This window comes from Dendrobium catenatum, unplaced genomic scaffold (assembly GCF_001605985.2).
Source record: "Dendrobium catenatum unplaced genomic scaffold, ASM160598v2 fragScaff_scaffold_716, whole genome shotgun sequence".
NCBI classification, from domain to species: domain Eukaryota; kingdom Viridiplantae; phylum Streptophyta; class Magnoliopsida; order Asparagales; family Orchidaceae; genus Dendrobium; species Dendrobium catenatum.
This window is the reverse complement of record NW_021319178.1, coordinates 12,003,364-12,019,139: the sequence shown is the minus strand read 5'-3', so window position 1 is coordinate 12,019,139 and position 15,776 is coordinate 12,003,364. Positions and strand designations below refer to the sequence as shown.

Below are 15,776 nucleotides of genomic sequence, written 5' to 3'. Positions count from 1 at the left end.
GCTGAAGATCGACGATCGAGATCACTTTGTTTTATTTTAGTTTATTAAGTGTATTTTGATTTAATTGTGTAATTTCCCTTTTTACCCTCTTGTTTTATGTAAGCCCAAAGGGCAAATGTGTCTTTTAATTTCTTTTGAGGCCTATATATAGAGGCCCCTTCTCATGTATTAGTTATGATGGAATTATAATAAAATTTGTGTTTTGCACTTGTGTTCTTTGGGAAAAACGTTAGTGAAATCCCTATGGGAGGGAGTCGGAGTTTCCACCAGCCGCAGGATGGGTCCGGGCTCGTGGCGTGAAGTCCCTTGGAGAAGGGCAACGTAATACCCGTCAGCCGCAGGATGTGTCCGGGCTCGCGGTTGTATCTTTAATTTTTGTCTCTTGTTTTTTGTTTGTTTGTTCCTTCATATTGCTCCTCGTCGTTATCTTCATCCTTTTCACCATCCCCCTCCTTCCGGCCATCCCCACCACCAACCACCACTCCATATCCCCTCCTACCAAAGCTCACCTCAACCTAACCACCAACCCAATCCCTTTTCTCCATTAGCTCCTCCACCGCCCCACCCTATTTTAGGAAAGTTCTTGAATTAAGTTCAATTTGAATTTGAAATTCAAAAGGATTTAATTAAAACCTTTCCTATTCCCAATACCCAAATTAAGAAGCTATCAATCCACCTCATCAATCCTCCCCATGCTTGATTGTCACCGGCTCCTCTAGGGTGGGATTAGGAAATTGTTTCCTAAATCCCAAAATTTCCACTTAGGAAACAATTCAAACCTCATTAATTTGGCCACAAAATCAGCCCCGTCAAAGTGGAAATAATCCCCAAATCCTAGCCTTACCTGACCGCCTCCTACCCAGCAGCTTTGCTAGGATTATCTTCTCCCAATTCCTCCTATTCTTCACCCGGTTTGGTGTTTCCTGCACCCTAAGTTTGCTGGCCAGAAATTTTACAACCAGGAACTTTGCTGCCAGAACCCTCCTGCTGCTGTCCAGGACCTTCCCAAGTCCTCCAAGTGGTTGTCCCAAGTTGTTTACAAGACAAAACTGTTGTCCCTGCTGCCAAAGCTGCTGTCCAGAGATTCCCGCAACAGTTTGTTGCTGTCCAGCCCCTCCGGGAGCGACCGTGGCTGCCCGGAACTATCCAGAATCGCTATCCCATGTTGGCTACTTGCTGTCCAGAATTTCCCAAGTGTCAAAAGCTGATGTTTAAACTCACGAGTTGCTCTTCAAGACCAGTAGGACTGAAAACCTCCTACCCGTTCTACATCATTTAGCCTACTGGAGCTCGAGTAGGGTTGTTAGGAAGTGCAGGCCGTAGAGCCAGAAGTGGGAATCTAGTGAGAGGAAAAAGAGAAAAAAGAAATTAAAGAAGGAAAAAAAGCAAGGGAATTTGATATTTTATGTATATAATTATTTTATATGAATTTATTATTTAAATATATTCAACTATTATATAGGAAGCTTGTAATATATTATAAGGAAAAATTTTGAGGATTCAAACTATGTATAAAGAGAAAAAATTGTGAGGGATATTATTGGGGAAGAATTAATAGTACTTATATGTAATTATATGATTTGGGTAGACATTTGTACAAATGTGTCAAATTAAGCACTTTCGGTTGGTATAGGTGACTTGCACATGAAGGAGGTTGCGAGGTGTCCGAATTGAGGAGACAACACCTCATGGAGGTAAGTTATGCAATCTTTTAATTTAGAAAGTGAGCTATTTAATCTTTTTGAATGTACAATCGCACTCAAACTAAAGTTCACGTATGAAATGCATACGAAATTCTTCATATTGTTGAATGTATGCCCATAACTTAGTATCCATATACAAATAACCATGTATGGATTTTAATAATTCAAGATAAAAATTAAATATCTTGTGATTATATAAATGTTTCACTAATTGATAACATTTTGAAAAAGAAAAAGCATATATTATTTGTAGTCTTCCTTATTATACATGTACTAAAATTACTTGTTTATCTAAAATAATGAATAACATATTTAATTACAAGTTAAAAGTAAATGCAGTGATCAACATCTTATAAGTCTAAGAAAATGTCATGTTATGTGATAGGCATGTGGGACAATACAATCCAAATGGAGATAATGCAACCCCAATATGATGAAGCCTATGGGCTATGGAGGCAAGGTGACCTCAAGAAGCAATGTGAACTCAGTATGATGAAGTTTATAGCTAAAGATGACTTGAACCTAGACATCTTAATATGACACATTCTTAAGCTAGAAATGATATGAAATTTGAAAGGAAAGATTTGCAATTAAATGAAACAATTATGCGATTAAATTTAGGGTTAATGTTAAAAATAACTGTCATAATATTACTTTCTCAATCTTATCGTGGTTGGCATTTTGTCTTATTTATTCAGATGAACATATTAATGTTACATGATTTTTTATATATAGCTCATTCATGTAGTTTATACATATTAATGTTGTATTATAAAACAAGCATAGCTTTATTACATACAGTCATTACTTTGACATGTTAGTTGCGTCTTTTGTATATATGAATCCTATATTAAAGTTGTATATCTTTATGAGCATCATAACTTACTAGATTTTACTCTGATTGTTCTTACAGGATAGGGTAAGGATAAGAATGAGGTCGAATAGAAACAAGTTCATTTTTTATTTATGTTTTCCACTGTAAAGTGTAAGCGAGTTGTTGCATTGAAGTTAGTAAGATATTTATATCATGAATGTTTTTGGGGTTGGTAGTTACTCTGTAGTGACATTATCAATAAAATTTTGAACCACTTCAGCTTTGCAGCTGATAAAAGTTTGTATTTCATATATAGTTCATGCATTATGAAATATAAAAAAGAATTGTTTGAATTCCGTTGTTGCATCCCTTATTGATTGATAAGGAGAAGGTCAGCATGAGGCGTGATAAGTATCATATAAATGATAAAAATAATAGGTACCACTAGTGTTATGGATAAATGATAAAAATAATAGTTAACACTAGTGTTTCAATCCATATTATGATATCGATTAACCTAATATTTCACAATGATGCAATGATGATACTTTTATATTAGATTGCAGAAAAGAACTCATATTTTCTTAGCCTAGGAATTAGAAGATTTAGGTTGACATGATACGTTCAATTGAGTATGCATCAAATTAGCTAAGTAGGCAATAATAGGTTCGGCTAACAAATTCTAACAAACAGTAGAGTGCTAAAAAATATACTCTGAGGAACACTTCACTGTACTGGGAATGAATGAAGTTGATACACAAGTAAACATGTCTAATCTACTACAACATTTGAGTTTAAACCTTAACAGGAAATTGAAGCTATTGCTGAGAAGTTTATGAGAAGTATAGGTAATCTTCAAATGATTGGCGCCTCAATTCAACTGCAATGAAAATATAAATAAGAAACCAAACACAGCATTGTTTTTCACTTCTACTAAAACACTAAGGAACCATCAATAGGAGACCTAGTGAAACTAAACTTGAACATGGACCCGAGTTTGAATTTGAATACTAACAGAAGACCAAATCAATACTTGAGTTTGAAAACAGTTTCTGGTAAGATAACAACAAAACCCAACCCCATACTATTTACAGGACAGATCTGTTCCCAAGGAGTGTACCTAACCCGATCAAAGTTAAATGAAGGGTCCTTTTTACAATTACAGCAAATTCAAGGGTTTTTAAAGAAATAAAACAAAAATTATCTATCTAGATTAATGCCAACTACAACAAGAACAAGTCGTTATCCCACTAAATGGGGTTTTAAGTGACCAAACTATCTAAGGTGACTCTCTCTAATCTTATTTGCTACTAGAGTTACTCCAACATTTTCATGTATATGATCATTTTGCATTCTGTCTCTAAATGTAAAGCCACTCAACTAAATGAACATCATCTCTATAACATTTAACTTAATTTTATGCTTCTCTTTTAATAGACAACATTTTGCGTCATAAAGCATTGTAGGTCTCACCATACAACATTTAACTTAATGCCAACTAAAGTGGAATTTTTGTATGAGTTAACAGAATAACATTAAGAATTTGGGTAGTATACTAGTTAATTCATATATTTAGGGCAGCACAAGGGGAAAAAATCCCTAATTTTATCTTCATGGTTCTTGATGTAAAAAGGCCTTCAGGGCAATTCATACATTTAGTAATCTAACTAATACTGTTTTATTTCATTTGGTGGAATGACACAAAAAGAGGTAAATCTAAGAAGGAAAGCTTACACAGATTGAACATATAGCCACCACCATCATTAAGTGGTGAAATTGTTAATGTCTTCTTCACCTGTCCTTCCAAACTGAAAAGCAGACATCAATAAGTACGGATCATAATATGATAAGTGAACAAATAGACCAAGCTTTATGTTAGAGGCTGATTTAAAGCAGACCTTGATTTCATTGAAGGATCGTGAAAGAACTCACAAGACTCATCAGGCCCAAGACTAATCAAACATCCAACTTCAGTAGCTGACAAAGCAAAAAACTAAAGAAGATGTTCATCAATAAATGAAAATTGATCTTATAAAAACAGAACAAATCAGACAAAAATTCTTTGATCCAATTGAAAAATAGTCATCATCAATAGCATTACCCAAACTTTTTGAGTTGGCAATATGAATCCTCCATTCATTCATTCCTATTGAGTACTAAATTAGATGATATTTCTAATATTCCTAAGTTTATTTTGTGCAACTTCTAGCTACGGATATCAATTTCAGGTCACAGGTCGGATTCGAGTCGAACCCGAAACTGACCCGGCACTATTTGGGTCAACCCGAACTCGACCCGTTTTTGCAAACGGGTCGATTTTTCCGACCCGAACCAAACCCGTTTCGGGTCCGAGTCAACCCGCACGACCCGAATGACCCGGGACAGACCAAAAATTGCTAGTTTTTTTGTCAAAAAGCAAGTCAATTTCCAATTTTCAGATCAGCGAGTCAAAACGAGTCAATCTCGAGTTTCCGGGTCAAAACAGGTTTTCTGGTCAATTTCGGGTTACTGGGTCAACCCGAACCCGACCCGATTCTTGAAACAGGTTGATTTGTTGATCCGAACCCGACCCGTTTTGGATACGGGTTGTGTCAAATATTGACACCCCTACCTCTAGCCATACAACCTTTGTTCTATTCCTCTTCCTACATTTCAAAATAATAAACAGTAAGCTTATTCAAATTTTAGAAAGGTGGCATCTTTAAAAGGTTCCAGGTTTAAGTATTTCAGCATCTAAATTGGCAACACAGTTTGTAAAAATTGGAATTAGCAAGGAAAACGCTTAAGAACTAACCCCCAAAATCCTTAGGTAAGAAACACTACCTGCTTCCTTTCACTATCATACTTCCGTTGACCAATTGCAGGGATGAACTTCAACAAGACAACACCCTTTTTATCAACTCTTTGATGCCCGGACTGCAGATTAGTAAAATCCTTTTTTTTTAATATATCATTCCAAAACAACGCGTAAAGAACCAAAATAAAACTTACATCCATCTTGGTGAATGTTGGAGGCACAGGAGACATTAAAAGTGCAGCTTTTCCTTTAAAAATAGAAAAATCAGCAAATGCCTTACCCGAACTACGCTCTACAAGAAAAAAAAAATGTAATGAAGGTGTTAGATCAGCAATTAATCATAGAGGAAGAGTGAGTGAAATTATCATCAACACATTGGCCAACACACCTGAACCAGCAGTTGAAATGCCACGTTCAGAAACCAAATTATATGACCATGAAGCATCTCTAACATAACTAAGTTTCTCAGCAAGAAAGTTTGAAGAAACTGCCTGCCTTCATAAACATAAACAATAACAGGGATATATCATTTAATTGTGGTACTAAATAAAGCCAAAAATCCATAGAGATATGTAAGCATTAGTGTCTCAGCCAATAAAATACAGGAGCAAATATGAAATTCCTGATTAGAAAATCCAACATCAAGTGGCAGTCAGTAGGATGGCAGATGTGGGCAAAAGTAAATTACAATAGTTTAATGCAGAAACACTAAAGCACTAGAAATGCTTTCGTTAGTTAAGATCTGTTAGACCATCTTCAACCGAACGTGAAACACTTGAATGCCTTCTGCCAAAAGCTTCAATCGAACACCATATATCGAGCATAATTCCAGAAGTGAATACTTCACCCACGCTAAATTTTTTGGGTGAAAAATGAGTGTTAGAAAATGAAGTTCCGTTGGAGACGAGTTATTACATTTTGGAGTATTATTGTATTTTGGAGTGAAAAATGAGTTTTTCGGTTGAAGATGGCCATATTAAGTTCCTAATCCAGGACTGAAACTACATTAGGAAATATCAGTCTATTTAAAAATGCATCAAAGTTAGTTAAAGAATAGAGGCCAATGTACGTATCAAGCGCCTAGGATTCTCGCCAACTCTAAAGCCCCGCCAAAATAACAATTTGAGTAGAAAAAAGATACACAGCCAAACGGAAATTCTCAGGGAAAAATTTTGTCAATCAGTTCATCGCATGAGGGGGATATAAATGCACTGCCACCTAAAACAATTAGGTAAATACAAATTTGTCTGCTGGCCTCCATGGACACCACTGTACTTCCAGTAAAAAAATTCCAATGGCTCATCCGTATTCTTGTAGACGCACTACAAGTAAATAAAAAACCATGAAGAAATAGAACAAGAGATAACCCTGTAGCGGCCCTTTTTTTTTTAACTTTTGAGAGAATTTAATCTCAATACACGCGGAAACACCAATGCCGGCAGTCCATCCCGATTGGAGGCGGAGGAGCAAAAGTTCCCCAACCAGAAGGCACGGGCGCTGCGACAAAAGGACCATTTTCCGCTATCCTTGGCAAGAAAGAAGCTACTTTCTTTCAAACAAATCCTGAAACCTCGAATTACTAAATCCATAATCATTCGAAGCTCGATAAAGTGGGGACATCAAATAAGATGAGGGAAAAGGGGCTTCCACTAATTAGACGAAGGCATTCATGAGTTATGACTGATTTTGGCTTCGGGTTTAGGGTTTAGAACGGCATGCCTGCGGAGAGAGAAGAAGCGAGAAAGCATTGTGCAGAAGTAAGTCGAAAGCTGAAGCTCTCTTTGGAGGAGAAGATGCCTCTCACTCTTCTACGGCGACTTATGCAGCTTTTCTTCTCGCCACTAACCCAAGAGCTCGAGAGATTATTCTCTGTCGCGAAGGAGTTTTTATTTGAGGTGGAGACCTACCTCTACTTACACACTCGAATTGTTTCACCTATTTTTCGGATGAATTTATTTTGTGCTGCCAAAAAAAATTTTTTAGGAAAATTTACATACATATCATATCAATAAATACTTATAATTTTACATATCTATCACCTCATTTATTAATATTACACTTCTAACACTCAAATATCTATTTCACCTCATTTCTATCACTCCGTCTACACAGTCCATCATGACTTCTTCGCACGCTAACAACGTCTTCTTCGCAGGCTAACGACGTCTTCCAATTTTTTGTTTTTAGGACATCAACGGGTGAAGTTGAGAAGGAGAGGAATAACGCCATTGAATTCGAACCTCTTCACAATCCAAGGTAAAAGAATGAAAACTTTGTTTCGATATGAGATGTAGATTATGGAAGCATGTTTCAACTTTCCCTTCACGCCATTGAGGTCGGACCACTTATGCAGAAGTAGTTTTGTTTAGAGTTTAAGCAGATATGTTGAGACTTTTACTTGGATTTCTATTTAGTTAAATTTTTTCCCTTCACGCCATTGAGGTCGGACCGCTTATGCAGAAATATTTTTGTTTTGAGTTTAAGCAGATATGTTGAGATTTTTTACTTGGATTGATGTTTGTTTAATTAATTTTTTTTCCTTCATGCCATTGAGGTCGAACATCTTCACAATCACTTTATTTATTTTTATTTTTTTGCTTGGATTGATTTCATAGGATTCATTGGACTGTGTTGTGCCACCAAAACATTTTCTTTTTTTCTCATTGTTTTAACTTGATTCGCTTGTTAGCATTCAGTGGAGTGTGTTGACATAATTTTTTTGAAGTTATAATGAGTTCTTCAAATTCATCAGTTGTGAGAGCCAAGCGGCAGCAATACCAAGTATATTGCCATTGTTACCTCTAATGTGTTATGTTTACCTTCAACCAAGGACCAAATAGTAGAAGATAATTGTATAGGTGTATTTATTAATCAAAGTGATGATGATTGCCATTACTTTAAACGGGTTGATGAATAGGAAGAGTCATGCTATGTCACACATTACGAATTTTAATGCCTTCGACAAAAAGACTTCTAAGAAGCTTGACAGGATTCTCCTGATGATTAAAATTTTTATTGCGGTTGTTCTTATCAACATTATAGTTCGACTTTATTTGGCTAGTATTTTGTGGTGTTCAAGTTGCATGTATGGACGGTTTTAGAGGATGATAGGTGTTATATTAGTAGTTTATTATGTATTTGTCGAAGGTTACTAATTCAAGCATTGCTGTGACTTGAGCTAGCTTTTTGTATTAGTATTTTGTATCTTCAATATTTTTTGTGGAATGAAAGAAGTATTTGTTTTTGTGCATCTTCAATCTTGTTTGAGATTTTTCACATTGAATCACATAGGCCGAGTAAGAATATCGAATTCTCCATAGCCAATTAAAGTAAAACCATTCAGTTTTGTTTAATGTTAACAATACACATTGATAATGTTTTTATACAAAGAATAGCAATTATTCATCCATCCACAAATGCTTTCTTATACAATTTTCTTCTAAAGTTCATATGGTTCAAATTTCTTCTAAAGTTCATAAGGTTCCAAGTTGTCTATAATAATGTCACATAAATTTCAGCCCTGTAGTTATTAGATTGCGATCGTGAACCACTTGCCATTGATCCTTCCCAGGTAGCATGCCAATTGCTCCATCGTACGCCATCCTGTACCTAAAGAACTTAAAATTAATGTAGCAAGTGTGATGTGGAAATTGAAACGAAATAGTTCAAATGTTAGAGTTACTGGTAAATGTTGTAGTAATCATGAACATATGTATGCCATAGTGGATGCTCCTTCATCCCAATGAAAGCAATGGCATGAATGTAAGGAAGTCCTGTTAATTACCATACCTTACATGTGCAATCTCTGCTCTCAACATCAACTATATGTCTTGAATGAAGGGATTCCACCTCAGCCTTGAAAATATTATATTGGCAAACTATTAGATGTTCTTTTCTTGTAGTAATGTCTCTTATGTATTCTTTAGCATGAGGAACTATTTCACGTTGCCAAGTCAAACTTGTCATCTTACATGTAGCCCTTTGCTCCATGAGTTTACCACGAATCATGTCAATTAAGTCAACAACAGGTTTATTTCTAACATCCATTATTCAAGCATTGAATGATTTAGCAATGTTATTGGTATTAGTAGCGTGGTATATCACAAACATAAACTGACTTCTCGTGACCACTTGTAAGGTAATGAGATAAGGTATGAATAGATAGTCGGATATAGTACACTTAATTCAGCAAGCTTGTCATTCTACTTTTGTGGCTGTGTACGCATTAGATGTTGCCCAAACCAAACCTTGTAATTTATGTCTATCTTTACAATGAAAAACAATGAATTTTTTTTTCATATTCTTCCACAAATGGCGAATACAAATTCTATGCTCAGCTCCAAGGTATACTTCTTTAATGGCCACACCCAAGCCCTTCTCCAAATCTGAAATGAATGCAAGAGGTTCTATGTGTGTACCAATACTTTCTCACAAGTTATGAAGGAACCATAACCATGTTTGCTTAGATTCAGTTTCAACAAAGAAAAAGCCTAAAGGAAATAAACCGTTATTACCATCAAGTGAGATTGCTAATAAAAGCATTCCCAAGTGCTTGGATTTGAGGTAGCATGCATCCGAACTGATAAGAGGTCTGCAACTATACATGAATCCATCTATACACACTTTAAAGCTGACATAAAATCTCTTAAATGAATTATCACATTGGTCATACATATATGTGATATGTGAACCATGATTTCTACCAATCAATTCAACATGTAGTGTTAGAACCCATTTATAATTATCATCAATAGAGCCAAATATACTATCACGAGCTTGCTCCATCGACCTCCATAGCTTCATATAAGGTAATGAAAGACCATACACTTTCTCTAAATAGTTATTGATATCTTTTGAAGGAATGTATGGATTCCTTTTGACCATCTCTTGAATCTCATTGGCAACCCATGCTGATGTGGCTAGTCTATTCCTAGCATAGTTGATCCCTGGATAAGTGTGAACTCCATCAAGTCTTCTAACATCAAAAGTTTGAGCATCTTCACATAGAGAAGCTCGAATTCTCCATTGGCAACCTTCATAAGAATATGTAGTAATAACACTTTTCTTATCACAAGCCTTAATCATAACCCCAAAATTCTCCTTGATGGCAACTGATTGCAAAGCATGCTTGAAACTTATTACATTAGGAAAATAGGTACCAATAGCTATATCTTTAGAACATAAAGTTGGAACACTCGAATCATTATAGTCAAAAGAACATTCAATTATCTGTTCAGAACTAACAAACTCCCTAAGATTGGAAATTGATTTATGTCCTTCTACTTCCTGTACTGTAATAACTATCTCAGCACGCAAATTATCAATAGACACTTTTATGAACTCAGATGCCTCAACGTCATAATTTAGATTGTTATATTCTGTTGACCTCATTTTTGTATGAGGTCTCTAATGGGATCTTAAAATCAATTCAAATTCAATCCCACTTAAATACTTATGATCATCCCAAATGATCATAATTGATTTAGGTAACTCAAACTTAATCATTTAAATCCAAACCCCAATTAAGTCCAAGAATTCAGACTCAAACTCAAGGTTAAAGGTCCAATTCCTGAAAGTCTTTTCCAGTGAATTTTCAAACACTTCAAAACTCTATCAAATGACCTCTGATTCAGGGTCTGTCAGTTTCATACTGAAGGGACATGTCTCTAGAGGTAATCCTCCAAAGTCGAGCCCATTCTGAGGTCCCTAACCCCAGAAACTCAATTAAAATCCAAAGGCTGTAAAACCTTCAAATATTTACGGCCTATGCCACTGGATCTTTCACCCAGTGGATCCTGACCCTGGAGCTTCCTCCGAAGTTGCCAATCACTTCCAAATCATTAATCCTGACATGCTGAACAATAAATTACATTTTTTTGGACTCATTTCTTCCTCTAGTGGACCTGAGATCAGAATGACCAGGATACCCATAGCTCAAACATTGATTTCAAACCCAAACGACCTCCAAATTGAATGCAACCTCCTCCAACAAGTTTTAAATATCAAACCAAACATGTTGGATCCATTCCCAACCCCTGGGTCAATCTGGTTGACCAAGTCAACAGGATTAACCAAACAGACCCTTTAGGGCCAAAATAGGATTTTTGACTGATTTGATCTCCCTAGACCCTGGGACTACATCCAAGAGACTCAAAATAACATTTCAAATCTGTTGAACCTATCATCAAACTCTAGACCCACTTGGTTGACCAAGTCAACCAGGATTGACTCAATGGTCCATTAAAGGCCCAAATAGGTGTATTTGATCCAAATGACCTATTTGAACCTTGAAATCACATCCACTAGACTCCTAATACAATTTCAAATATGTCCAGTCCAGACCCACTCCCTGGGTCAACCTGGTTGATCCAGTCAATCCAGTTGACCCAATAACCTCTTTAAGGCTTTGAATGAGTTATTTCAACCCATTCAGCCTATCAAACTCATACCAAGTTCTCAAACCATTCCTATCAATGCTTTGAACATCTCCAAGTGTACTATGAGTCAAGTCATGGTCACTCTGACCAAGTCAACATTTGCAGACTTGGTCAAAATGGCTCAAATTCCCTCTCATGCCTTCAAAACTCAAATCTTGATTATCAAACCCATCCAAACACAACCATTACAGCACTCATGGCATTCCCATATGCCACCTCACCTATTGTTGACCAATTGACTGGTCAACATAGTCAACAAATTCCTTCAAAGAGGCTTAAATGCCCAAATGGCTTGACCCAAGCTAGCCCACTCCCCATCAATCCATTCCAACAATTTTATTTAATTCCAAAACCCTCCCCCATGCCACCTCAGCTGCCACATGGCATGGGGACCAGTCAAATTATCAAATCATGCTTTGGAATGGTCATGGGGTCAAAACCCCATTTAAACCTAATCATCCTTTAATCCAAACCCATCTAACTGTTTGAATATTCTCTAGAAGCTTCCTAGAGTGATTCTCAGCCTTCAGATCAGAATCAAATGGTTTGAATAAAACCCTTGAGCTCATGTGAGACAAAAATACCTTTCCACATAGATGTCCTTGGATTTATCCATTGATTCCTCTCCTCCTAACAACTTGATTTAGGTGTCCAGCATCCCAGCATCCTAACTGAGGCATCTCAGCCGTCCAAGTGAACTCTAGCAGTTGGAATGGGGTATAGGGGACGGATTCATTGATTCTAAGCGATCTCCCATTCCATTCACTCTCAGAGAGCTCTAACATTTTGTTCTGCTTCCTGGAGTTCTCCTAAACTCTATTCCAACCTTTTCCCATTGTTTGGAGCTCACCGGCGATGAGAGGAGCAAGGATCCGAGGTCACTTCCGTCCAAATCTCATCAACTCCGTGTAGAGGCCTCCTCCGAGCTCGATTTCTTCAAGGAAGTTGAGCTTCAACAATCCCTGAATTCAAAGAACTTTGAATCACTCAAATCCATTCATTATAACACGGTAAATCTCAAACCCTAGGAGTTTATATAGGTTCCTAAATAATTCACTAAATATTGCATCAATGGCTATAAACACCATCCACTATTCTTCCTTAGATCTAATTCTACCTCTGTTTAAAGTTTAATATTATTTAGTTCAGTATTTTGCTAAAATGAGACAAAAAAATGCCCTAGGGTTTGCGGGTTCAACTGATTAAGGAAGACGAAATCATCATCATCCATTCATCCTATTTGAAACAGACGGGTGTGATCTTGTCGTTTTAAAGGTTTAGTTCAACCTTTTAAAATGAACGGATAGACGGATCTCATCCGACTTCATCCGATCTATTCATTTCAAACCGCGGGCATGATCCTGGCCATTGGTTTCTTCTGTGTTGAGATCAACTGCAGTTTCGATCGCAGCCGTCAGATCTCCCTTGTGATCGATCGGGCGGTTGATATCACTGTCGCGCTGGTTAAGTAGACGGTCCCACTTGACCGCCGCCGTCCACGCAGTCGCGCCCGCTGCCGACGCGTGTCAGGTCAGCGCCGCGAGCTGACCAGATGATTAAAACCCTCAAAATATTTTCAGAAACTTCCCAGAACTTCAAAAATGCATAGGAATTTCATTTCTAATCCATTTTTGATGTTCTTGAGTTTTTTAAAAAATAATTAAAAATTATTTTGAGTAACATTTTATTAATAATTCCAATAATTCAAAAAACCTTAATTTATTTTTAAATAAAATTATATATTTTATTTTGAGCTAAATTTTGGCAGAGGTGTAATAGGGCCTATTTTTGATCCACTGTAATTTCCTCAAGTCCATTTGATGCATATATATGTGGTACTTGAATTTACAAAAGTCTTGGTCATGATTTGACCTAAACTTTTGTAAATTCAAATGTAATCCAAATTAAATCAATTCCTAGCATATTAGGGTTCTATGGAATAAGTGTAAAGCCTTCTTTTCACTGAGAATAGGTTTAGACCTTAATCATGTATGGCTTAGCTAAAATTTACCTTCAATATCATGCTTAATCTAGTTTAAGTAACTAATTAATCATACATGATTACTATATCAAATTAGATTAACTCTTGATTTAGGGATATTGATACACATATGCATATATGTATATGTCCCAAGATCATCTTATTCTAATTTGATGTATCTATTCCTCTATAGTAAATTGTTTAAGCTTATAGGTCATTACATGACCTAAAACTATGATAATTCACTATATTCATTCCATAGAATGTTTGGGCACTTTTACTGTTCATGTTTTGTGTTGATGTGGTTGTAATTAGTGTCCAAGGGTTAGGAGAACATTGATTTGCTACCCTATAACCTAGTGACATTAAGGACAACAATTAAGGACAATGTCTTAGCCAACTTAGATCAATCTAGGATATACTTTATACATCCCTTTTGGGATGAAACTCAAACATAGAAAACTTGTGTCATATACCCTTTGATCTAACACACATTGATTGGACATTAATCGACCTTATAACAACTAGTAGATTTAGGTGATCCTTCTTTAAGGATCTTCTTCTTTTGCATTAACAAACCTAAATAAATCAAATAAAATTCCTAAAGATCTAAATCAACTTCAATCAACTCTAATCAACCTTAAACAAATTTACAACCATTCAAAGTCAAAACAAAGACTAAAATCTCTTTAAACTTAAATTAGACCTTAATCACCCTTTATCAAGCATTAATTGAATAAATACATTAAAACTCATATAAATTCCAATAAGTATTAAAAATATAAAATAAACTCATTTAAAATCAATTCAAACCAGAAATGCATTAATTTTAATTTTTTTAAATAATTTTCTAATATCAAGTTCTTTAATAAATCACTAATTAACTAAATTCTTTCAATGATTAATTAAATATACTAAATAAACTCTAAAAAATCTATGAAAATTCAACAAAACTAAATAAAAATTGGAGAATTATAATGTGAAACTAAAATAAAATTTTAAATATTAATTCATTAATAATTCTTTAAATAACATATTTTTCTATAAATGGTTAACTAAATAATAAATAAATCTTAAAATTCATCAAAATCCTTATTAAATCAATAAAATTCAGAGAATAATATTTTCAATTTAAATAAAATTTTTATAATATTTTCTAATTTTAAATCATTTATTTATTAAATATTCAATAAGTATTAATTAGAAAATTTCTGAATATTAAAATAAAATTCATTAAGAATTAAATTAGATTTTAATCCATTTAAATTAAATTAATACAAGAATTTGATTTATTAAGATTTATTTTAATCAATCAAATTTGATTATTGATTTAAATTAAATGGATTAAGACCTATATGCCTAAAGTTTGTTTCCTGCGGGAGGGCTTTAGGCATTTTGATTTAAAGGGGTCTTTAATATACTTAAATAACCAAAAGATCTCCTATGTATTGTGCATGACTTCTTTCAGGAAGGCACTAATACATTTGGATTTGGAGATCTTCAAATAAATATAATAATACACAAACCTTATACGACGGGCTACATTCCTTCGGGAGGGCACGTAGTATTGCATTTATAAGGTCCCTTTTTCCTCTTTCTAATAAAACTTCAGGGACTCTCAAAATGAACACTTATCTTCTTTATAAGACAAGTGTGCATTTTGAAAGTCCTAGGACTTATAAATTGATAGTTTCCTGCACTTAGGGAATTATCAATCTATAAGTTATTTATAACTAAATCAAATAACTTCAACATCTAAAATTGGAAAAATTCAAATACACTCTACTTAAACTTCAATTAAATTCCCATTTGACCTTTAATAAATAAACTCTAATAATACATGCAATTTGAACAATAATTCCTATAGGACCTATCCAAGCCACACGACCTCTTTCGCACACTTAGATGCTTGCTAGGAATACCAACTTTAGCCTAGGCTAGGCCGGTGGTTTGTTGTGGTTTATTTGCGGGTCTCTTGCCTAGAGGGCACCTATGTGTGATTGCTTACTTTTCTGTACTGCATAGCATGCATTTTTATTTTCCT

The 15,776-nt window shown here is 35.2% G+C and overlaps 2 protein-coding genes across 2 annotated transcripts in view; both read right to left on the bottom strand.

Moving 5' to 3' along the window:
- LOC110109141 (single-stranded DNA-binding protein WHY2, mitochondrial) overlaps window positions 1-7,188 on the bottom strand; it is a 37,514-nt gene extending 30,326 nt beyond the window's left edge. The window contains exons 1-6 of the mRNA XM_020840079.2: window positions 7,034-7,188; window positions 5,703-5,809; window positions 5,509-5,606; window positions 5,341-5,433; window positions 4,416-4,510; window positions 4,252-4,325 (exon numbers count right to left, since the gene is read on the bottom strand). Coding sequence (XP_020695738.1) covers window positions 4,252-4,325; window positions 4,416-4,510; window positions 5,341-5,433; window positions 5,509-5,606; window positions 5,703-5,809; window positions 7,034-7,062 — 496 coding nt within the window. The 5' untranslated portion in view covers window positions 7,063-7,188. The remainder of the gene's footprint in view (window positions 1-4,251; window positions 4,326-4,415; window positions 4,511-5,340; window positions 5,434-5,508; window positions 5,607-5,702; window positions 5,810-7,033) is intronic.
- Window positions 7,189-9,742: 2,554 nt separating this feature from the next.
- On the bottom strand, window positions 9,743-10,705 carry LOC110109137. Its single transcript, XM_020840073.1, has one exon. It carries the CDS (start codon window positions 10,703-10,705, stop codon window positions 9,743-9,745), a length of 963 nt encoding a protein of 320 aa, XP_020695732.1.
- Between the last annotated feature and the right edge of the window lie 5,071 nt (window positions 10,706-15,776).

What these genes read in the sequence shown, in the direction of transcription:
- LOC110109137 (XM_020840073.1), bottom strand. Translation starts at nt 10,705, where the DNA reads ATGAGGTCAACAGAATATAACAATCTAAATTATGACGTTGAGGCATCT.